The 22,491-nt window shown below is 56.4% G+C and overlaps 8 protein-coding genes across 8 annotated transcripts; 6 read left to right on the forward strand and 2 right to left on the reverse strand.

The window, feature by feature from the left end:
- Positions 1–1,614: 1,614 nt before the first annotated feature.
- Positions 1,615–3,835, forward strand: pacC (putative C2H2 transcription factor PacC; the record flags this gene model as incomplete). The annotated part of the gene is made up of 4 exons (XM_056682524.1): positions 1,615–1,857; positions 1,939–2,227; positions 2,410–2,960; positions 3,008–3,835. The coding sequence occupies 4 exons, from the start codon at positions 1,615–1,617 to the stop codon at positions 3,833–3,835; spliced, it is 1,911 nt and encodes a 636-aa protein (XP_056546130.1).
- A 1,747-nt stretch (positions 3,836–5,582) lies between these two features.
- On the forward strand, positions 5,583–7,841 carry N7482_000400 (putative forkhead transcription factor Fkh1/2; the record flags this gene model as incomplete). The annotated part of the gene is made up of 2 exons (XM_056682525.1): positions 5,583–5,696; positions 5,766–7,841. 2 exons carry the CDS (start codon positions 5,583–5,585, stop codon positions 7,839–7,841), a joined length of 2,190 nt encoding a protein of 729 aa, XP_056546131.1.
- A 596-nt stretch (positions 7,842–8,437) lies between these two features.
- On the reverse strand, positions 8,438–9,514 carry N7482_000401 (putative transcription regulator PAB1642; the record flags this gene model as incomplete). Its single annotated transcript, XM_056682526.1, has 1 exon — positions 8,438–9,514. One exon carries the CDS (start codon positions 9,512–9,514, stop codon positions 8,438–8,440), a length of 1,077 nt encoding a protein of 358 aa, XP_056546132.1.
- A 1,679-nt stretch (positions 9,515–11,193) lies between these two features.
- On the forward strand, positions 11,194–13,331 carry N7482_000402 (putative PHD finger domain protein; the record flags this gene model as incomplete). The annotated part of the gene is made up of 2 exons (XM_056682527.1): positions 11,194–13,137; positions 13,191–13,331. 2 exons carry the CDS (start codon positions 11,194–11,196, stop codon positions 13,329–13,331), a joined length of 2,085 nt encoding a protein of 694 aa, XP_056546133.1.
- A 314-nt stretch (positions 13,332–13,645) lies between these two features.
- N7482_000403 (Gfo/Idh/MocA family protein) lies at positions 13,646–15,120 on the reverse strand (the record flags this gene model as incomplete). The annotated part of the gene is made up of 5 exons (XM_056682528.1): positions 13,646–13,910; positions 13,971–14,061; positions 14,117–14,815; positions 14,877–15,039; positions 15,097–15,120. The coding sequence occupies 5 exons, from the start codon at positions 15,118–15,120 to the stop codon at positions 13,646–13,648; spliced, it is 1,242 nt and encodes a 413-aa protein (XP_056546134.1).
- A 618-nt stretch (positions 15,121–15,738) lies between these two features.
- On the forward strand, positions 15,739–16,749 carry N7482_000404 (dihydrodipicolinate synthase family protein; the record flags this gene model as incomplete). Its single annotated transcript, XM_056682529.1, has 1 exon — positions 15,739–16,749. The coding sequence occupies one exon, from the start codon at positions 15,739–15,741 to the stop codon at positions 16,747–16,749; it is 1,011 nt and encodes a 336-aa protein (XP_056546135.1).
- Positions 16,750–17,617: 868 nt separating this feature from the next.
- On the forward strand, positions 17,618–18,891 carry N7482_000405 (NAD(P)-dependent alcohol dehydrogenase; the record flags this gene model as incomplete). Its single annotated transcript, XM_056682530.1, has 4 exons — positions 17,618–17,692; positions 17,762–17,789; positions 17,845–17,946; positions 18,014–18,891. 4 exons carry the CDS (start codon positions 17,618–17,620, stop codon positions 18,889–18,891), a joined length of 1,083 nt encoding a protein of 360 aa, XP_056546136.1.
- Positions 18,892–20,222: 1,331 nt separating this feature from the next.
- On the forward strand, positions 20,223–22,380 carry N7482_000406 (F-box/WD repeat-containing protein; the record flags this gene model as incomplete). Its single annotated transcript, XM_056682531.1, has 2 exons — positions 20,223–21,006; positions 21,062–22,380. 2 exons carry the CDS (start codon positions 20,223–20,225, stop codon positions 22,378–22,380), a joined length of 2,103 nt encoding a protein of 700 aa, XP_056546137.1.
- Positions 22,381–22,491: the final 111 nt, after the last annotated feature.

The raw sequence follows: 22,491 nt of genomic DNA on the forward strand, positions 1-22,491 counted from the left end.
GATTGGAGTCGTTGGAGACAGGCCTCTGGCGCTTTGCTGGGCTTGTGTATTGACCCTGTGTCAACTGCAGGTGTTTGGGGCCGGGCAGAACAAGGCGTCCCAAGGGCGGGAATGCTTGGAGGCGCCGCAGCGTATGGTGGAGCCGCCCACAGGCGTGGCCCCCGATGTCGTGCCTTATATCTTGTATATTCTGAGCAAATAGATTTGTATATAGCGTAGACGGCGACCTGTACTATCACAATGACACTTGGATCTCATCGCATAGTTGTCTAACTTTGGTTGATCGGATCTGGTCAGTTTTGGGAGGCATCATCGCCCAAGGATACCATGCACAATAATGCCGGGTCCGAGGAACCACCAGGCAGCGACATAACCTGCTCCGCCCAAATCTGTCGTCTGGCGACATGAAGAGCGCCAAACAGCCATGCACGCAAGGGCAATGCCAAGTCAAACGAGGGGCCCCGAGAGAAGTCCAAGACCCAAGCCTTGGTGCTCGGAGCGGGATTTGGCAAGGAGGAAAACCTTGGCTGCCAAGAGGCATGGCCGTGGCTGAGGGGCTTGGCATTCGCCTGGCCGGTCCCGATGGCCACTTTTTACACTTTCTGTGTCTCATGAGGCGACTTCGAAGGTCTTTTCGTTTAGAACCCCTGCTCGGATCCTCGAACCCCACTGGCCGGCGAATTGGCCCCCGGATCAGCTAAGAACCGGAGCCCGAGGAAGCCGTGCGATTGGGACATGGGGATCGGTACCACTGGCCAATTTATACGGGAAGTTCAATAGCCGGTAGTTGGTAAGCTCGTATATTACATGAAATAATTAAGGCGCCTGACCTGACCGGAAAGTATTAGGAAGTTGGGAATAAGCTATTTGACTGCTGATAGTTTTAGTCAATCGGGCGATCGAGTAGTCAATAGGGATGATGGTCGGAAGGTCTGGCCAGAACGCGTTGTCAGCGCGATAGGCTAACTTAAGTTAGTTATGGCCACTTTAGTCAATGGATGCGACAGTCTAACCGGTGTACAGCATGTACTCCATAGTAAATTCCACCAGTACCCGGCTGAAAAAGCAGTCTGGGGGACCGGCGGGTGGAATGCACAGCCCCTACTTTTCCCGGGGGCTCCCCTTCTGGGCCAATAATAACCGCCAACCCGCTCACCAAAGAGCCTGGCTCGCACCGGCGGTCTTGGCCCGGTCTGGTCGTCTTGTCGTCTTGTCCCTTTCTTGTCACGACTCCGCCCGCCAACTTTTTCTGGGCAAAGTCTCGGCTCTTTTCCTCCCTTCTGAATTCCCCTCCGTGCGGAGAGACAAGCCCCAAGCCCCAAGACCCAAGAAACCCAAGACCCAAGACTTCCCCCTCCCCCCCCCCAGTTTTCTCGCTCCCTCTTCCTCTTCTCCAGGCACGCGCTTTCTTCCTCCTACATCCTTCGTCCTTGTCCCAACCCCCCTTCTCCCCCTTCTGATATTCCTTCGGAACACGTTGGTCTAACACACATTTTTGGATTGTGTGTGACAGGCCCGTTTTCGCGTTGCTGTTAGATTCTGGTGTTCGTGGTCTTCCCCTAAACGCCGTGCCTGGGCATCCCGCCAGACACGACCAGACCATTTCTTGGCATCATGTCCGAGAACAATATTCCCCCAAATTCAACGCCGCAGGCCGCGTCCACCGCGGCACCTGTCGCCAGTGAGCAGCCTGGGCATGCTGTTGCGCAGGCTACCCCGACGCCGACCGCATCGGTGACGGCGACCGCAGCCGCTGCCACCGCAGCTGTCAACAACTCGCTCAACGGCGCAGGAGAGCAACTACCCTGCCAGTGGGTGGGCTGCACTGAGAAGTGCCCCTCCGCCGAGGCGCTCTACGTAAGCTAATTAACCTCGTTTCTCTGCTGTTCTTGGCAGGAAAATTGTCGCGCGCAATACTAATCATTGATCGCGATACAGGAACACGTCTGCGAGCGCCATGTTGGCCGCAAGAGCACTAACAACTTGAACTTGACATGCCAGTGGGGCAACTGCAACACTACCACGGTCAAGCGCGATCACATCACCTCACACATCCGCGTGCATGTGCCTCTCAAGCCGCACAAGTGTGATTTCTGTGGCAAGGCCTTCAAGCGCCCTCAGGATCTAAAGAAACACGTCAAGACCCATGCCGACGACTCGGAGATCCGCTCCCCCGAGCCGGGCCTGAAGCATCACCCCGATATGATGTTCCCCCAAAACCCCAAAGGTTCGTGTTGAACCTCGTTTTCTTTTACCGCCGGCATAGCTTAGCCGATCGCTCTCGGTCTTTCCTGGGTTCCATCCTTCTGCAAGCCCCCTCGTACCGGTTCCCTTCCCTTGCCGGAGGGCCCTTGTTTCGGGATTAGAGCGCCGTTGTGGTATTGGAACCGTGGCTAATTGATATTTCAGGATATACTGCTGCCACCCACTATTTTGAAGGCCCAATGAACGGCGTTTCCAACGCCGCATACACTCATGGAGCTCCCCAGTACTACCAGACACACCCGCCCCCTCCGGCCGCCAACCCTCATTCGTATGGCAATGTCTACTATGCGTTGAGCCAAGGCCCCGATGGCAACCAATCGTATGACCGCAAGCGGGGATACGATGCTTTGAACGAGTTCTTTGGTGACCTGAAGCGACGCCAATTCGATCCGAATTCCTACGCGGCTGTTGGCCAGCGCCTGCTTGGACTCCAGGCTCTTCAACTTCCGATTCTGAACGGCCCTGTCCACGAATATCACCAGCCCATGGCTGCTGCTGTCCCGGTGGGCGGTGGTGGCGGCTATAGCCCTGGTGGTGGTCATGCTCCAGCGTACCATCTCCCCCCAATGTCAAATGTCCGCACCAAGAACGATTTGATCAACATCGATCAGTTCTTGGAGCAGATGCAAAACACCATCTACGAAAGCGACGAGAATGTTGCCGCCGCCGGTGTTGCTCAACCCGGTGCGCATTACGTGCAGGGGGGCATGAGCTACCGGGCTACCAACTCCCCCCCAGCCAGCTTCCTCCTAGCCATGTTACCGCGGCTTCCTCCGCTCCTATGATGGCCGCCACTGCCCACTCTCCCTCCACTGGCACTCCCGCCCTGACTCCGCCTTCGAGCGCTCAATCGTACACCTCACAACGGTCGCCGATCTCTCTGCCCCAGAGCCATCGCGTGTCACCACCTCATGAGAGCGGTGTTGGCATGTACCCCCGTCTACCGTCGGCCACTATGCCTGACAACATGACTGCGGGCTACCCGACCAGTGCGGCCCCACCGTCTACTCTGAGTGGCGCCTTCGATCACGATGATCGTCGCCGCTACACCGGTGGCACCCTACAGCGCGCCCGCCCCGCCGAGCGTGACCTAGACGAGAACCGCATGGACACCTCGGCCGATAGCAAGACCGATGGCGCGCGCACTCCCACCAAGGAGCACCCCGACATCGCCTCGAGCCTCATCGACCCCGCCCTGTCCAGCAACTCCCCTGACCCTGACAAGGAGGCTGCCCAGCGAACCGCTCAAGCGGCCACCGAGGTGGCTGAGCGGGATGTCAATGTCGCGTGGGTGGAGAAGGTCCGGCTACTGGAGAATCTCCGGCGCCTGGTCTCCGAGCTCCTGGAGCAGGGCCGCTTCGACGGCGCCTTGGCAGGCCACAGTGGACCGGAGGAGTCCCCCACCCCGTCGGGCGACGGCTCCATGGACGGCATTGAGACGGCCAATACACGGGTCTCTCCCGAGCACGCCAAGGAGCCGACCAAGACTGAGGAGAGCGAGGCAGTCCTTTACCCGACCCTGCGCGGGCTGGACGAGGACGGCGATGCCAAGATGCCTGGGGACGAGTAACCTCGGGGCCTTGGGCTATATCTTCCTTCTATTTAACGCAGTCACGACCCCATTTATCTTGTCACTTGGCCCTTCCTTCCCTGTCTGGGCTACTCTACATTCCGTTTTTCTTGCCCTTTTTCCCATTCGATGTTGCCTTAAGTTTGACCCTTGTCATTCGTCTCCAACCCCTTTTATCTTTTTTTCTTTTTTCATTCTTCTCTCCCTCTGTGTGTCTATCTCTTCACTTCCCTGCCTGGATCCATCAGACTCCATCCTCCGGTCTGTTTCCATCTGTACTGTACGAATAGGGCTAGGTTACCTTGCCCGCTGTTTATTTACAGCCGAGTTGTTTGCTTTCATGATTCACCACTTGTTTTCCGTAGACCGTAGACCGAACAACCGGATTCAACTAGATCCAGGTTACATGGTCTTGATATCCGTCTTTCCTCTTCCGGGGCCAGTTGGTTGCCGATCGACATGTCAAGCCCCAATGAGGCAAAGCAGCATTCCAACGGGCGAAGCTAAACTGCATCCGGGCGGCTGTGACGCAAACGACCCTTGCTGGCGGATGGTTGTCTACATGGGATGAATTGTGAGGCCGGGGTGGCAAGGCTTGTGATCTAAGCTTAATATTCAAGACTGAGTGATCGGACGTGACTTGTGTCGATCGTAGTTGGGAGCGAAGCTACTGCATATGAGCGCAATGGAGAGGGCGTGAAACCAACACCCGCCTCAAAGTCGTGAGCAGTCGTGCATAGCGTGGCATTTTTCGACCCTCGATCACATAGTTCCCAGTGATGTGCACTGCTGTCATCTTGAATCCACATTTATCTGCTTCTCCCCCTCCTTTCCAGCGTAGGATGGACCTCCCAGATTAATCCAATCTATCGTTGCGTCCACTGCACTCGGAAGCATCCTCAATCACACGTTGGAGACGTACGGGTGGTATTGGTATTACCTCTCCCCCCGGCCCATTGACGGTGACCCTGCGGGCGTTCGGGCCGTACGGTACACCGCCGGTACCAGACTCCACCACTGTTTACGGCCAAACGGGCGCACTTCATTTATTCTTCACGGGCGCCTTTTCCTCTTCCCCTTCTCTTTGGGATTCCCGAATCTTCTGCCCTTCTATGCTCTGGTCTTTGGCTTCTCCCCTGTGTCCGCCTCTTGCGCTCACCTCTTTCGGATCTCGCCTTGCGGTGGCTGGTGCGGAACTCTGACCTCACACGCTCCCCACGCGACAAGGCGGTCACCCCAAACAGACGCCATCGCGTCGATCGCAGGGATTATCGATAATCAACATCCAGCCACACAACCCCAGACTTCGTCGCCAGCCCTGCTCCTGACGCTGCCGCTTAGTTGATTGTTGCGCTTCGGATTGCCGGAGCCTCCCTTCGTCTTGTTCGTCTTTGGCTCTCGATTTTTTACCCGCTCAACTCAGTCGCGGTGGCGAATCGGCTCAATCAGTGGTTCTGACGACGCCCATTCTTTGGTTCTACCTGTGAGCGTGCCTCCGAGACTGGACCGCCGAATTCCGGATCCAGACTTGCTCTGTTGTGTTTTTCGCCTTTTCGCATCTTGCCTCTCATCCTCCGACTTTCTCTTTTGCCCCGCGTTGTGTTTCGCGGAGTCCGACTCGGCTTGATCACCCACAACCCCAACCTCTCCGAAAAAATCGGAATTCTTGCGACTCACCCGTATCACGCACGTTGTTTGCGGCTCGTGGATTTGTGAACGGAATCGCATGCCCCGACCGGCTCCCGAGATGCCGCTGTCAAATCGCCGTCGCGCGCGGCGCAAGGAAATCCAACTGCAGGAAACCTCCGATGCAGAGGCGCCAGACTCGTCACCCAGTCGCCCATCTGCAAAGAAGCGCAAGGTGAGTTTGATCCGCGGTGGCGGACCGGTCTGAGGCCGAATCCCTCCCCCCTTGACGCACAAAATCCAGGACCAAGAAAGGCTGAGACTAGAATTCCCAATCCCACAGGTTGACCGCCGCACCTCCCCCTCTCGAGGCGCCGTCAAGGCCGAGGACTCCGGCAATGAAGCCGAGGATTCGCAAGGCGACCATGACCAGTCGACGCACCAGGATACTGTCGACCTGGTCATTTCGTATCTGAACACCCCGCGCGAGGAACTGCGCGTCTCGCGCGACCACTCTAACACCAAGACTGAGAACAAGCAGAGTATCCAAGCATATGCCAAGATTGCCGGCCGCAACTGGACCTATTACGTCAAGACGCTGCATGTCAATATCGGCCGTGAACCAGATCGCGAGCAGAGGTCAACCGAGCAGTCCAGTCCCGTTACCATTGCTGCTCGTGCGCTCCCCGACGTACATGTTGATTTGGGCCCCAGCAAGTTTGTTTCCCGTTTGCATGCGGAGATCTTTTACGACGGGGAAGAGACGCCTGCCTGGCATATTCGGGTCAATGGCCGTAACGGGGTCCGGCTGAACAACGCCATTCTGAAGCGCGGCGCTGATGCCATTCTCCATTGTGGCGATATCATCGAGGTGGCCAACTGTCAAATGATGTTCGTGACGCCCGGCGACGACGCCAATATTCAACCCAGCTTCATCGAGCGCGCCCAGCGCATTGCCAGTGGCCAAGAGCCGGACCCGGCCACACAAGCATGGGATGCTTCGCAGCATGCGCACCCCTCGGCGTCGCAAGCCACCGAACCTGCGCGGCCATCTTCGTCTGGTGGCCCCTCACTGGCTCCTGCGCCTCAGTTCTTGAAGCGCCAGGTCACACCCCCACCGCGGTCGCCCGACACCGCTGGCCAACGGACGGCCAAGCAGTCGCCGCTCTACAACCGAGGCATGATGATGGAGAGTACCGAAGAGATCGACTACAGCCAGGACTCGGCCAAGGACCTGAAGCCGCCGTACAGCTATGCCAATCTCATCGCGCAGGCTATTTTCTCCAGTGAGGAGGAGAAGCTCACTCTGAACAGCATTTACAACTGGATCAAGGATCGTTACGCTTTCTACCGTCACTCCCAAAGCGGCTGGCAGAACTCTATCCGCCATAACTTGTCATTGAATAAGGCGTTCCAAAAGGTGCCACGACGGACCGACGAGCCAGGAAAGGGTATGAAGTGGCAGATCGCCGCTGAGCACCGTGAGGAATATCGCAAGAAGCAGATGCGCAAGGGCACGCAGTCCTCTGCGCCGTCGTCCCCTGCTACCAAGGATCCTCCGTCTTCAGCCCGGGGAACACATATTGCGTCGCTGGACACCTCGTTCTCGGCCACGGCCAAGAAGTCCCCTCCGGTCTCATCTCCCGGATTCAGCTCGTTCCCCGTGGCTCCTGTGGAGGCATACACCCCCGAGCGAGGATCTCGCGCCGGCCGCGGAGTCGGCTCCGACCATCCGCTGCGGCACATGAACCCGCGCGACTATGACGAGCCATCTCCCTTACCTGCGCGCGCCCACAAAAGCAGCAACAATCCCAGCACCAGCCATGTGCAGCACAGCAGCAACAACCTCAGCCGCGCGTACGGACTCTCGGACAACGTAGCCGGGTCGCCGCCTGTGCTGTCCTCCTCGTACTACGACGAAGGTCCCTCATCCATGATCACACCCGCTCCCCAGCGCCAACAACCCCGCCTGCCACCCCCGAGCACGGCGCAGATTCCATCCAAGTTTATGCCAATGAGCTCCCCCGCGCAGTTCTGGAAATTCGCCGACATTGGCAGCACGCCAGCCCGCCCTGTGCCGGATATGAGTCCGCTCAAGGGCGAGCCCGACGACCGGATCATCGGTGGATTCCCGAGCAGTAGTCCGCCTCCGCCGAACCTGGCAAGTCCAAGCAAGCCCGGGACATCGAACGGTCTCGGCTCGAGCCGGACTTTGCCTCCGCTGCAGTCTGATGGGGGGGATCTGGGGGATAATGGTGTGCGCCAGGAGGAGCGGCTAAACGAGGAGGAAGAGGATCGTGGAGGTGGCTTTGACTTGGCTCGGTATGTATCTACACCTGCACCTGCACCTTCGCTCCTTTGTTTTGAAGTGAAGCAGTGACTAACTCCAGCTGCAGTGGTTTCCAACCCATTGGCTCGTATCATCGGCAGCTGAGCAATGCCGCCCGGGCGACTGCAACGTAAGGCTGTATCTCTTGACGATGTACCACATGTTGAGACAAATTGTATTGTTTTTTCGGCCCACCTGTCTGCTTTTTTATGCTCGTTTTCGCTCCCGCATTCACCGGTGTTTGAGGCCTAGTTTGGGGGTACTCTTATTCTTATTCTTGGTGTCCTGGTCATTGTTCCCATTGTTCTGCAAATTCGCACGGAGCGGAGATTGGAGTTTTTCGGGGTTTGTTCGGTGGATTGGCGTTTGTCTACACGCGATGGAACTTGTGGCTTTCTTCTGGTTTCTTGTCTTGTTCTTTGCTGCTTTGGGGGTATCTGTCTATTATATTGGTGCATGCCATCCGCGGTGGCTGGGTATGTACGACGAGCCATCCATGTATGATATATCCATACAATCAATGTTCCCGAAACAGAAACTTCCCCATAGTTCCCTCCAGCAGGTAACAACAAATCCTTTGATTCCCATACCTCATTCTACCACTAACCCGTAGAGGAAGTGTACAAACCCCATCCATCATATCATCCTCAATCCAGCGCCGGCCAAAACCTCTCCTCCAACCAAACAACCTGCCGCCACCACTCCAAGCACCGGCTGCGCAACAGCTCCGCCTCTTCAACGCCCTTAGTCTGCTCAGCCATCTGATCCAGCACATCCCCAATGCGATCCACAAAGCCCTCAAACTCCACACTAGACCAATTCGGAATGAACTTCTCCCTCAGCGCACCCCCATCCGCATCCATATCCTTCCTCCCTTCTCCCTCCCCCTCCCTCTTCTTCCCATGCGACGCCGCAAACCGCCACGCCCGCAAATAGCACACCTCCGTCGCCCACAGCACCGCCAAGCCCTCCAGCACACTCACCCCCGCACTCCCCACCGACATAAACATATCAATGTACGCGCGGGTAATCCGGTTCGCTGCGAAAAAGATCGGGCCCTCGTGCTCCAGCGGCGAGGCCGGTTTGTTGGCTTTGTTGGCTGTGCGCTCCGGCGACGGCGGGTTGCACACCTCGCTGCCTGCCTGCATCTGGCACTCGCCCTGGGCACGGCACAGCTTATGCAGCTGCTCGTTAGGACGAGGATCCTCGTCAATCTTGCCGGGCTCCGCACCCGCGCAGGAGCCCTTCGTGTCCAGGCAACTGGCCCCCGTGGAGCCCGGGCATGAAGCCGAGCCCGTGGTCGAGATGCCGATCGAGGTGGTGATCGAGCCGGACGGCGCCAGACCCGCACCACCCTCGTCGGCGGAGATGGCGGTTAGATCGAGGCCGTATTCGAGAGCGGTAGATTCGAAGAAGCGGAGCTCAGTGCGGATGTTCACGAGGGCGTCGATGAGAACGTCGACGGCGATTTGTTCGAGGGTGGGCTGGCGCGGGGTCTCGGTGTTGGGGTTATGGGGTGGGATGCGGATCTTTGTTAGGAGCAAGCCGATGAAGCGGATGTATGACTGGGCGTAGAGCCGGTCTTGCGAGAGCCATTGGGAGAGGGTGGTCTTGGGGAGGGTGCCGCTGCCGGCGGAGGCGAGGAATGGGTGGCTGGTGGCGCGCTTGAGGGCTTGCGGGGTGGCGGAGAGGAGCCAGGTGGTTAGCGGGCCTTGACTGGTCATTGTGATAGTGTCTGCAGAAAGGAGATTTTGATGATAGTCAATTGGCTTCGAGGGCCGTGCTTTTAGGGTGCTTAGTAGATGGGAAAGGTAAAAAATTGTTGAGGGGCAGCTGGTGTGGGGCGCGGGGAACAAAAAAAGGATGCGGTCCCGTAGCGATGGCGTCACTCGAAAGAGGAACAGCTTGGTTGTGAACCCTGAGTTTAAGCTTATTGTGCAGGTCCCCCTGGCAAACCATACGCACTAGTGCAGCTAGTGCGTGGATCATGCCATCTCTCTCACTCCAGCAGAACTGGAACCATCATCCACTCTCCCGCTCCCCCGCCGATTCTAGGGCAATCTGAATCTGGGTCTCCATCGCGAAATTGGCATCATTACCCGCATTGTGAAGAAACTGGGCATCAATCCCGAGCCCGGCTAGCGGAGCTTTTAGGCTTCCAGCCTCTTTCTGCCCTCGTTGAAGTTGGACAGATTCAGAAGGCCCTTCCTAGCCCTCAATTCAGTCAACTTTGCGACGACCAATGTCGATGATCATCCTACCGAATCGACTGAGACGACTAGGTTGATCGGTAGGTAAGGGCTTACACAACCTAGGGTTGGTCCCAGAGCCTTAAAGAATTCCCTTGCAACTTGCCTAGGTAGAGAGACCTCTCCCTTTGGGGAAAATTTTCTCAAACGGTAACTTTGCGATCGCGCTGGCGGGACAGATTGCGCCTCGAACTTTGTCCCCGGACACCTTGCTCTTCTTGGAAGTGGATGGTTTAAATGTAGCACCGGGTTTAGTTTCCAAGCTGGGGGAAGTCTCAGGTGTTTCCTGCACCGACAAGATATATATGTTATCATTTTTTTGGCATAAACATTAAGAGCATCATCTCTGACCTGCGAATAGTACCCATTCCATGTGTGTAGATGATTTCCGTCCAAAATTTAACAGGCGTTAAATCAGGAGAGACAGTGTGGCTTACCCGCTTGTTCATCTGCGTGTCGAGCTCCAAAGAGCGCCTCGTCTGCTGCAGACGTTCATGTCAGTCCATGGTGGATGGTTGCGAACGGTTGGTGGCGTTGAGAGGAAATCAATGTGAGAAATGATGTTTATTGAAGAATGGATATCAATGGCCGGACGAGAGGTACAATGAGTTAGAAGAGAGAGGCTGACAGAGTTAGGGAGAGGTGGAGGTAAACACAACCCCAGTAAGGAGGCGCACTCCTTCCCTGTTGTGCTTGGGTCACCGGAGTTCCTTCAGCTTGCTTTGCAATTAATTGGAGAGATCTGAAGAAGTCGAATTGACGACTACTTTGTTTGAAACGATATCAGATGCTACCACGCGGGGTTATACTTCTAATCCCTCTATTCATGCGGGTGGGTCACGACGTGGGTCCCAGCGCCCTGCGTTTAAAAATAGCCATCCCCGGCCGGAAAGAGGCATCCGTTGATCCATCCAGTACATTACCTGATTAGGCAAGCATGTCACATGATCTGTGCGGAACAACAATCGCCCGCTTGTTTGGCACCGGCAGCTCCAGGCGTTTGCTCACCTCGTCCCTCCAGTCTTCATCCGTGTTTGCTGCCGCGGGGGCACCATCTGCTGTTCTCTGTCTCCTTTCAGCGCCCATTGTTCCTATACCGCCCCCCTGGACCAGTTGCGCGGTTTGCAGCAGGCGCGCCTCCTGAGTTCGCCAAGATGCCCAGGACCGATGAGACCGATCACAGCGGCGGGGTCATCCTGGATGGCCCCTTCGATCCCGATGCGCAAGCGACTGTTACGGACTACATTGATTACACCGAATACCTCCCTGCTGACCTCATCCGCTCCTTGACCCTGATCCGCGGCCTAGACGATCGATACCTCGACTCGGCGCAAGATGTGCATCGCCTCAGCAGAAGTTACGGCCAGCTTCCTGAGCTTGCGTCTGATGAGCGCCCAAGCGCTATCAGTTTGCGCAAGGATATCTCACTTCAGCTCGACCGCGCCATTAACGCCCGCGAGTCTGCCTACGCCGAAGCATGTCGGCTGTACGACGTTGTTGATCGCCATTTCGACCGACTGAGTTGCATCCGCCAAAAGTTGGAAGCGCTTCCCAAACCTCCCTCCAGAGAACCCACGCCAATTCCAGAACCTACACCAAAGCGCGCACGAAAAGACAAGAAAGAGGCCGCGTCCACGACGCGTATCACCCTGCGGCTGGACAATCACAATCGCAATCGCAAGCGCAGCGGCACGCAGAAGTCGAGATCGCGTCGTTCGGGCATTGCGGCGGAACATTTGGCAGGTTTCAATCCAGATTCGCCCATCGCAAGTACGGAGCAGTCTGACGCCGAAGCTGAATTGGACGTCCCTCCCAAACCAGCTCGCCCACCGAAGAAGGACAAGCAGCGCCGACCAAGCTCTGGCGTGGGAGTCTCGACAAGCAATGCTCTTGCACTTCTGAAACCGCCACCGGATGACGCCAAGGTTGGCAGTGAAGATCTACCATGGCTGCGCCTGACGGAGTGGGAGATGACCAAACTGCGCAAGAAGATGAAGAAGAACGCTGTGTGGCAGCCCAGTGAAGTCATGATTCATCGTGAATTGGCGCTTTCTGGTCGCGGTTGGGAAGCCTACCGGGCAGCTAAAGCTCTGGCGGAGGAAACCGGTGCCGAGTTCACTGATTGCGACAACATCGAGAATACACGCCGTGACGAAATCAACAAGGATCTTGAAGAGACCAAGCTCAGTAACCGCGGAATGAAGCTGAACGAGGCCAAGAAACTGAAACGTGAGATGCTGGCGCGAGAGGCGGCGGCGAACGGCGGAGAGACCCCAACCAAGCCGCTTCCTAGTTCCATCCAAGCAACTCCAGCTAATCGATCTTCACGAAAGCGGAAGCGGGATGAGGTTGTTGTTGAGGAGGAGGAACAGGAAGAAGAAGAGGAGGCTGGAGTTGCTCCTGCTCCTGCTCTTGCCCCTGCTGTAGCAGAAACTCTGGCCCCTGAGCCTGAATCTGCGCCTGCACCCACATCTGCCCTGGCTCCCTCGTCAAGGCGTCGGAGATCCAGCCGAGGAGCCACCACCAACGGCTCGGCAGATGGGGCTGCACCTGTCGCTCCCATCAAGATCCGAACGTCACCCGCAGCTGAAGCCAGGGTTTCACCTCATCTACCATCTCCAACTGGATCGCGTCGTTCGACAAGATCAGTCGTGCAGCCTGTTACCACACCAACACCACCAGTCACCAGGCCTTCATCAAGGCGCTCGGCAGCTGCCGCATCGATTGAGCTGGGAGGCCTGGGAGCAGCCTCCATCTCCGCCGTCCCTGGCGGACGAGACTTGCGCATTAAAAGCGCCACCCCTGCACGCAAGACCCCCATCCGAGAGACATCTCATGCACCTAGTGTCCCCGGGCCAAACCGAAAACGCAAGCGCCCTGCCCCGGGACCTATTTCTTCTGGCCAAGACGGCGGCGCAGCCGTTAGTTACGGGCGTCGCAAAGCTAAGCCAGGCAAGAAACGCATTAACATCAACAACTCGCAGGACATTCGGGTAGATGAGGATGGTGTGCTGGAAGAGATTGATGCCAGTGAGCCGCGGTATTGCCTCTGTGGGGACGTGAGTTTCGGAACGATGATCTGTTGTGAGAACCAGGATGTTAGTTCCCCTATTCTTGACAATTTCTCTTCACTCGTACTAACCATTCCCAGTGCGAATATGTGTGGTTTCACCTGGACTGCGTTGGCCTTTCTGATGTCCCCTCGCGCACAGCTAAATGGTACTGCCCCGAGTGCCGCGTCAAGTTCGACAAGGGGACCGACGGCATTGTCAAGGGCGGATCTCGGCGCTGAATTTCTCGCAAAATGAACGTTTTTTGTATGATACCATGATACCTTGTACTGCTGGCGACTTTTGATCTTCTGGCTTGGATGGGGTCCGATTGAAACGGAGTTCTATTGGCTTTTTTATTTCTATCTTTGACAAAAAGGGGGAGTCTTAAACCTTTTACATGGCGAATTTGATTTTTCCCCTATTGCCATTAACTGCCTTGCCGCAGGTGCGGCCTTGCTCCCGTCATTTTGAGCCCTGATTGTTATCATCAAGACGTTCCATTCTTATTCTGTATTTACTATATTCAACATGATGCTGGATAATATGCATCAAATCATTTTAGCTCCCACTTCCCATTGTCGGAAACAATCTCCACCGGCCGCCGCTCATCCAGCGACTTGCGGCCGGCATCCAAGATAGCAGTGGTAGCAATTGTGTTCTTCAACGTGGGTAGCGGCCGGGCGTCCAGCTGGTCAAGAGTCACGCGGCCCTCATTGACGGCCGTCACGGCGTCAATGAACTTCTCGAAGCTGATATAGCCGTAGCCGGTCTGGCCGGCAAAGTTGCCCTCCTCGTCAGGGGCGTAGCGCATGTAGAATCTGGGTTCCGAGAGGTCAATTTGTATCGGCTGTGGCCAATCGCGCGTCCTTGGAACTTACGGGTTGTACCAAATCAAACCCTGGTCATCACCAGTTACATCGTAGCCGCGCTTGGCCTGGTTCACACGGATCTCGCCGTTGGCCGCCATATCTGGAGGACAAGGTTAGTACGTCGACCCCGCTATCCAATGAAGATCAGGACATACAGTGGAAGTACTGGTTCGAGTGCACACCCGCATTCTGCGGCGCAGTCCAGCTGGCCGTGTACACACCCGTCGCAATCTTCGCCGGGTCATCCTTCCGGCGCCACTCCACAAGCAGCGTAATAGTATCCTCCGTCTCGGGCACACACCCAAGAGCCGCAGCCGTGCCCTGGGACGCGGTAGCCGAGACCCGCACAGGTTTGTACTCTGGGACCATGCTCTCGCAGATATCGATGTGGTGTGAGTTCAGGTAGTACGAAATGTCGGAGTCGCGGCCGGCCCACGCCTTGAACGTCTCCAGCTGGCTCTTCGGCTGGCTCATGTAACTGTAGAAGTAATTGAAGTCGCCCATGGTGCGGGCCTTGGCGCGGGCATCCGAGTATGCCGGGTCGAAGCGCTTGTGGTGCTCGACGAAGACGAAGACGCCGGCCTTGCGCGCGGCTTCGACCAGCGCCAGGTGGTCGCCCAGCCGCTGGGTCGCGGGCTTGGTGATCAGCACGTGGTGGCCACGCTCGATAGCATACAGGGCAATGGGGTAGTGGGTGGAGTCGGGTGTGAAGATGGTGATGGCGGAGCCCTTGGGCAGGGCGTCAATAGCCGCCTTGTACGCATCAGGGTCGGTCTGGTCGTCGGCTGGGTAGGAGGTGAAGGAAGTGTCCAGGCCGTTGTATGCTTGGGAGATGTTGCGGTGCAGATGGTCACCTGAGTGTATACTATTAATCTTATATCCTTCCGTGTGTTGTTTGCTTCCTTGTGTACTCACGGATGCCCGGGAACTTTTTGCCCGACACGCCCACCATGCTCAGGTCGCTGACCTTACCGCGACGGCGCAGATCGAACAGGGTCAGGCCGACCACGCCGACCTTCTTGTCAGAGCTGGACGCGCCACCGCCGACGAAGCCGGTGGTGTACTCGCCGGTGCCAACCTATTCTGTTAGCTTGTTCCGACAGCCTGTATGCGACGCGGGGTCAACTGCACCCACCATCAACACGTTCGGGGGAGCCATGGTAATTATTTTGATAATACAAATCCAAAAGAAGGAGGAGGATGCAAGAATGCAGAGATTAGAAGGAAGGAGGAGGAATTAGAAGAGAAATAATCCAGCGACGGGGGTGTTTCGTTGCTGGATATAATTCTTCCGGCGTTTGAAAAACGTCAATAGCCGATGTAATATCTTATCGGCGCGGGGTTGGCAACCAGAACATGTCTACTTTTCTACATAATTAATGGATATTTGGATCTTGAAGATATCTTGCAGAGACCAAACGAATGTTTCCATGCCATTGTCACTTTCTATCTGCTTTCTTTTCGATCTATCCTCCATGCTGCCGGGCAGTGTTCACCAACCTCGCCGGGCATTCCCCCGAGCCCCTCCTCCGCGAATGGTCCCCCACATTTCGTCACTTGTCGGCTATTGGTGGAACTGGATTATCCGCCATACAGAATCCGCCAGGGAATCCGCCGACGTGGGGGAATCGCAGCACGACGCTGGTTAAAAGTAAAACAAGCAGCCGTTGTGTTCTGTTTTCATCGTATCCCCCTTCCTATTCCATCACCGTGAGTCAAATCTCCCATCCCAGCAGATCTTGGTGATTGGGGCCCAACTAAACAGTTCCCAAGCATAATGCCGCTCACTCCCCTCCGCCCCGGCGTCTATGCGCCAACTATGACCTTCTTTGACCCCAACACTGAGGATCTTGATGTTGCCACGATCCGCCACCATGCGGTGCGCCTGGCCAAGGCTGGTCTGGTCGGTCTGATCACCATGGGCTCGAACGGTGAGGCTGTGCATCTCACTCGCGAGGAGCGCTCTACAGTGACCCGGGAGACTCGATCCGCCCTGGACGAGGCCGGCTTCACCAATGTGCCCGTGATCGCCGGTGCCAGCGAGAACAGCATCCGCGGCACCATCGAGCTGTGTAAGGAGGTTGCCCAGGCCGGTGGCGAATATGCCCTCATCGTGCCCCCTAGCTACTACCGCTACGCCGTTGGCAACGACGAGACCATCTACGAGTACTTCACGGCCGTCGCCGATGGCTCGCCCATCCCTTTAATCCTCTACAATTACCCCGGGGCTGTCGCCGGCATCGACATGGACTCCGACCTCATCATCCGCATCTCTCAGCACCCCAACATCGTCGGCACCAAATTCACCTGCGCCAACACCGGCAAGCTGACGCGTGTCGCAGCCGCCCTCGGCGCCGTCACTCCAGCATCCCCCTTGGCCCCTGCCCAGCGCGCTGCTCCCACCGTCTCCAAGTCTGATGCGAAGCATCCCTACGTTGCCTTCGGCGGCATCGCCGACTTCAGCCTGCAGACCTTGATTTCGGGCGGCTCGGCTATCTTGGCCGGTGGTGCCAACGTCCTCCCGCGCCTGTGCGTGCGCATCTTCACCCTCTGGTCCGAGGGCCGTCTCGCCGAAGCCATGGAGGCCCAACAGCAGCTCAGTGCGGCGGACTGGGTCCTCACCAAGGCTGCCATTCCCGGCACCAAGTCGGCGATCCAGACTTACTATGGTTACGGCGGCTACCCCCGTCGGCCATTGGCTCGCCTCAGTGATTCCCAGGCTCAGGAGATCGCTGGCAAGATTAAGAGTGCGCTGGACGTGGAGCTGTCACTGAAGGATATAGCGTAATCATGACTGGATGGGGTGTAGTAAATGAACCTAAAGAATAACTACGTTATCCATGATCACATTATGGCTTCACTTAGCTTTTGCCTTCTTAGCCGGCTATACAAGAATTCAAACGGAAGTACAGGAAGTGACATTCAATGCATAAGAACAAGCCCTAATAGAAAGCCCTACGACCGGGACAGTCCTCTCTTATCGACTTATCGACTTATCGACGATAAGGAACCGGGCAGTGTGTCCCGCGGCTCTTATTGGTGGAAAATTGCCAGTCGGAGCTGATACGAGTCAAGATGGGTCTTGTATCACCTGCACCACCCCTGCCAGCATCTGCCACCACCGTGACATGCCGTCTATACGCGCCTACTCCATTGAACACCAATCTCCAAAACATAATCTACTTCATCCCCCACGCCCAGCCCACAATGGATTCCACAACCCACCCTGGGCTGCCGTCCATGGCTCTTCTATGCCTCTCGGACGAGAATTCTGCCCTGTGATTCCCGGATCTACTCCGGTAGCTTGCCCGGTGGATCCCACCCCCCACCCCCGAAACTGCGGCACCATGTCCGACGTTGGGTATACGGGGCGCAGGACATGGACACCCGTGAACCCTATACGACATCCCGCGTGCGATGGCTCACGATCCAGCGGGTCGCGCCTTGATCCAATAAAAATAGAAACTTTTCACCAAGACTGGGTGCGGGGGAGTCGGCTTTGATATACCCCTCCTTTCCTCCCCGCGCCTTTCGGTCCCTTTTTTGAATTTATTTTCCTTGCTCAATCCTTTGCGCTAGGACGAATACACAGCCCTTGGGTGCCTTCACGATCCTCTAGACCATTCAAAGATTTCAATTAACTCAATTTCTTCGCAATGCCGTACCCCGATGAGGCTGAGGGTTTCCAGGTGGATGGACCTAGCACTTTTACTCAGTTTCACAAGCGCTTCGTGAGTGGGAGTCTCGGAGCATCTCCTTCGAGAGTTAATGACTAACAATGGTTATCTTGTAACATGCAGTACAAGCTGAAGCCCTTTGGTGACTATGGTAAGCTCTGAATCCTACGCCCGTGTGCCTCGCAGGAGCTCTGACCAGCGCGCAGACGTTGATGTGAAGATCGAGGCCTGCGGTGTGTGCGGCAGCGATGTCCACACCGTTAGCGGTGGATGGGGAGAACAGAAGTTCCCTCTGTGCGTCGGCCACGGTAAGCACACCTGGACCCAATTCAGCCTGAGTCGCAGTCAGTTCATGACCAAACCCCCCATTTGCAGAGATCGTTGGTCGTGCCATTCGCGTCGGCCCCAAGGTCACCTTGATCAAGGAGGGCCAGCGCGTCGGCGTCGGCGCCCAGTCATACTCGTGCGGCGAGTGCAAGCAGTGCCGCAACGAGAACGAGACATACTGCCCCGTGCAGATGATGGACACCTACGGCTCGGAGTGGCCTGATACCGGCATCGTGAGCCAGGGCGGGTACTCATCGCATGTGCGCACGCACGAGCACTGGGTGTTCCCCCTCCCCGACGCCCTGGACAGTACCAATGTGGCGCCGATGCTCTGTGCCGGCCTGACCGCGTACTCGCCGCTGGTCCGCAACGGCGCTGGCCCCGGCAAAAAGGTTGGTATCGTGGGGCTGGGCGGCATCGGCCACTTCGGTATCATGTTTGCGAAGGCGCTTGGTGCGGAGACCTGGGCGATCTCGCGGTCGCGGGCGAAGGAGGCGGATGCGCGGAAGCTCGGCGCGGATGGATACATTGCGACCGCTGAGCAGGGTTGGGAGGAGCCGCACAAGTTCTCGTTCGATCTGATCATCAACTGCGCCAACTCGTCTGAGGGCTTCGATCTCGCCAAGTACCTGTCGATGATGGATGTGCACGGTCGCTGGGTCAGTGTTGGCCTGCCGGAAGAGGAGGGTCAGGTCATCAAGGCCCAGTCCTTGATTGCTAATGGTGTTCTCATCGGTGCCAGCCACCTGGGCAGCCGCCGGGAGATGCTGGAGATGCTGCAGCTGGCTGCGGACAAGGGGCTGAAGAGCTGGGTGGAGGAGATTGCTATCGGCGAGGAGGGGCTGAAGGAGGCCATGCTGCGCATGAAGAAGGGTGACGTTCACTATCGCTTTACTTTGACTGGGTATGAGAAGGTTTTTGGTTGAAATAAGCGTGGGTACCCGGGGGATTCGGGACTTGAGCAGTTAGTCTTAGTCTGGTGGGCGTGGGTGGAGGAGGCGTCTTGAAGCAAGGGCGGAATAGAAGGTAGCTATCGACGATGTTGAAGATCTAATGCAGTATCTAACTCCGTACTTGTTATTTACTTATACATATCCATTGCTCGTAGAAATTAGATCCTTAGAGTCGATGTGGTTCTCGTTAAACTGTGTTGCGATCATATCTGACTACAGATCCTATCCTACCGCTGTTGTGCCCAGTCCACCCATCTGAATCTTGTGAAACCCAAGGTGAAACCTCGCATATCTTGGAGCATCTGTGTCTCTTTCAGTGCCATTACATGGTGTCTTGCTTTTTCTGTTTGACCGACCCGCCTCGCGATCGAGATGGGCCGTGCTGGTACATTCCTGGGGGTGGATCGGTCGATCTCCAACCCGCTGTTAGTACAGACGAACCCGATCTACGGCATAACAGTACTACCAAGTACTACCAGTACCAACAAGGACTCGAACCCCTACAGGCCATTTCCATTTGCACCGGGTATGTAATCCGCTCTCAAAAAAGAAAAAATCTGGCCCCTACTTTCCCCGATCAGCATCAGAGGTTGGTGCTGCGAGCCCCGGATCGGGTGGCCTAAACCGCCACCCGCCGCCTGAAGGCTGGTTCGCGGTTCAACCCGGAAGTACTCGATACTTCAGTGGCCACGCAGTTCGCTGTGGCTGGCAGGTAGCAGTACTTTGCACGTTAATCCCCCATGATCTGCGCCTGGCTAGGAAAAAATCTATTCCCGGTGGGCTCGGATAGCGTGGAGAGTACAGAGTACTGACGTGGATAAGGCGATTGTACTCAAGGCAAAGTCACCAATACTCGTCAGCGCGGCAACAACCAATCACTCCGCCGCAATTCACCGCCCGAACCCTCAGACCTGTTCATCATCCCTTCTGGAAATCTTCCGCTGCTCCCTATTTCTCACGCCTTGCTTTTCTTTCGTTTGATTCTTTCTTTTCTGGTCTGGTGTTCTGATCTCTGTCGCATTCATTCTCTCTCTTTCTCTCGGAGGTGTTGTTGTGTTATCTTGTTACAGTCTTTTTTCTACCGCCGATACATTGTTAGACTTGCCTCTCTGCGCCGTTGCGCCTCCGAAGACCGCAAGCCCGCCATTGCACCTCGCGATCGATCCGGATACACTTCAGACGGGAATCAGGAAAGAAGTTCAGTCGTTTAATTATCATACATACAGCTGGAGTCCCACTGCGGACGACCTACACTTCGTCACTTCGTTAATTCACCCCTCCCCTGTTACCCGACATCCAACGTCATGTCGCCACGAGAGACGACCGTCGTCTCCTCGCGCCGCCGCCCCTCGCTATCGCTTCGCCCGCGGCCGCGGACTGCGGTACATTCAGTTGTGCTTCCCAAGAACTATACCTTTGATCAGTGGCAAAAGGCTTCCCTGGTGGAAGCGTGCGCCGATGATGCATCCGCAATCGAAGAAATGGAGCCCTTTCCAGAGGCAGTGCCTCGGCGTCGTGCCGCCAAGAGCTTCTCCAGCCTGCGCCATCCGGTGGATGGCCTAGTGGCGCTGGGCCGTCGTCTCTCGGTGACTCTCCGCAGCAAGACCTCGAAGCAGAACTTGCGCGTTCCGGGAGATGAGCATGATGACGAGTGCCACAATTATCACCACGTTACGGGTCACTCCAGCCACAAGCGCAGTGCTGCGTCTGGAAGTTGGGGGGTGCGCTCCCGAGCGTGGTCCCATGGCCCGAACCCCGTTAGCATCAATCGCCGCCCCTCTTTGAACAGCGTCTCTGCGCTTCATGAGTTCTATGCTCCAACTGCTTCCATTCCTGCTCCTATCCCTGGTCATGGATTGGAGCCGCCTATTCTGCCAAATGACATGTATGCGGGTGCGGCCGCGCGAGCTGCTGCGGCTGCACAGAATGAACTGATGGAGTTGGCTAGGCTGGAAATGGCCAAGCCGGAGAGGTACCTGCTTAAGAGCTCAGAGATGGGATTGACTAAGGATTCGGAAAGTGGGATTGGTATTGATCTGCGGGATCGCTCCGATCTCTCTGATGCCGAATTGGATCTTATTCGCACCGGTATGAAATCCTGACATCTGCGACGGGTCATATGAGATAGCTAACAAATCTTTAGACCCGGTTTCCTACTTGCCAGCTGAAATCATGGCTCATGTTCTTTCGCATTTGGATCCTGCCTCTCTTTTGCAATCTGAGTTGGTTTCAAGATCCTGGTACCGCCAGGCGTCCTCCCAACATGTCTGGAAGCATGCGTTCCGTGGTGCACACCCATGTCGGCCGGCCAGCGCCACAGCCACCAAGAAGAAGCAATCTGCCGGTCTGGGGAAGAATATTCCGAACCAAGACTGGAAGAGAATGTATTTTGTCCGACGGGCCCTCGAGCATCGCTGGAAGGAGGGCAAGGCCGCCGCGATCTACCTGCATGGTCACCAAGACAGTGTTTACTGTGCACAGTTCGACGAGAACAAGATTATCACTGGTTCGCGCGATCGTACGATCCGTGTGTGGGACGCTCACTATCCTTGGTCTTGTCTCAAGATCATTGGCCCACCTCCGGGCGATGTGGCTATCGCGGGCCCAGTGAATAACCCGGCACAGCAAGCCACAGGGAAGTCTCCCTTTGCGACTATCTGCCCGCCATCTACCCCCACAGCAGGCATTGTCACGCCAATGGCGCAAACCGCAGACTATCACAGTGCCTCCATACTTTGCTTGCGGTTTGATGAGGAAATCATGGTCACTGGTTCTTCGGACTACACCTGTATCGTTTGGGACATCAAGAATGACTACCGTCCGATCCACCGTCTTGCTGCCCACCGTGCTGGTGTGCTAGATGTCTGCTTTGACGACCGATACATCGTATCCTGCTCCAAAGACAGCACGATTTGTGTGTGGGACCGCAAGACTGGCGCGCTTCTTAAGCAGCTTACGGGCCACCGTGGCCCGGTAAATGCTGTGCAACTCCGCGGTGACCTCGTGGTCTCGGCCAGCGGTGATGGCGTGGCCAAGCTGTGGAACGTCATCGACGGCCACTGCGTCAAGGAATTCCCCAGCAAGGACCGCGGTCTTGCCTGCATCGAGTTCAGCGATGACGGCCGTACGATTCTGACCGGTGGTAATGACCGGACTATCTACCAGTTCGACGCCAATACCGGCGAGCTGGTGAATGAGCTCCGTGGCCACACCGGCTTGATTCGGTCGCTTCACCTGGACAGCATGAACAAGCGTATCGTGAGCGGCAGCTACGATATGAGTGTCAAGGTGTTCGATACCGAATCAGGTGAGCTGTCCATTGACCTGCCTGGATGGACCACCAGCTGGATGCTGAACGTCCAGTCGGACTACCGACGGATTCTCGCAACCAGCCAGGACTCGCGAGCCGTCATCATGGATTTCGGCTATGGGTTGGATGGCATTGAGCTGCTGGAGGAGTGATCCGGGCTTGCATTTGTCTCTATAATCTTTTGTGTTTCTTTCTTTTCACTTTAGCGCTGGTTTTCGTTGGGCTATATCTGGGGGAGTTGGAAATAATGGGACATTGGGTAC

This window comes from Penicillium canariense (genome assembly GCF_028826845.1).
Source record: "Penicillium canariense strain IBT 26290 chromosome Unknown utg000001l_segment0_segment0, whole genome shotgun sequence".
Lineage (NCBI taxonomy): Eukaryota > Fungi > Ascomycota > Eurotiomycetes > Eurotiales > Aspergillaceae > Penicillium > Penicillium canariense.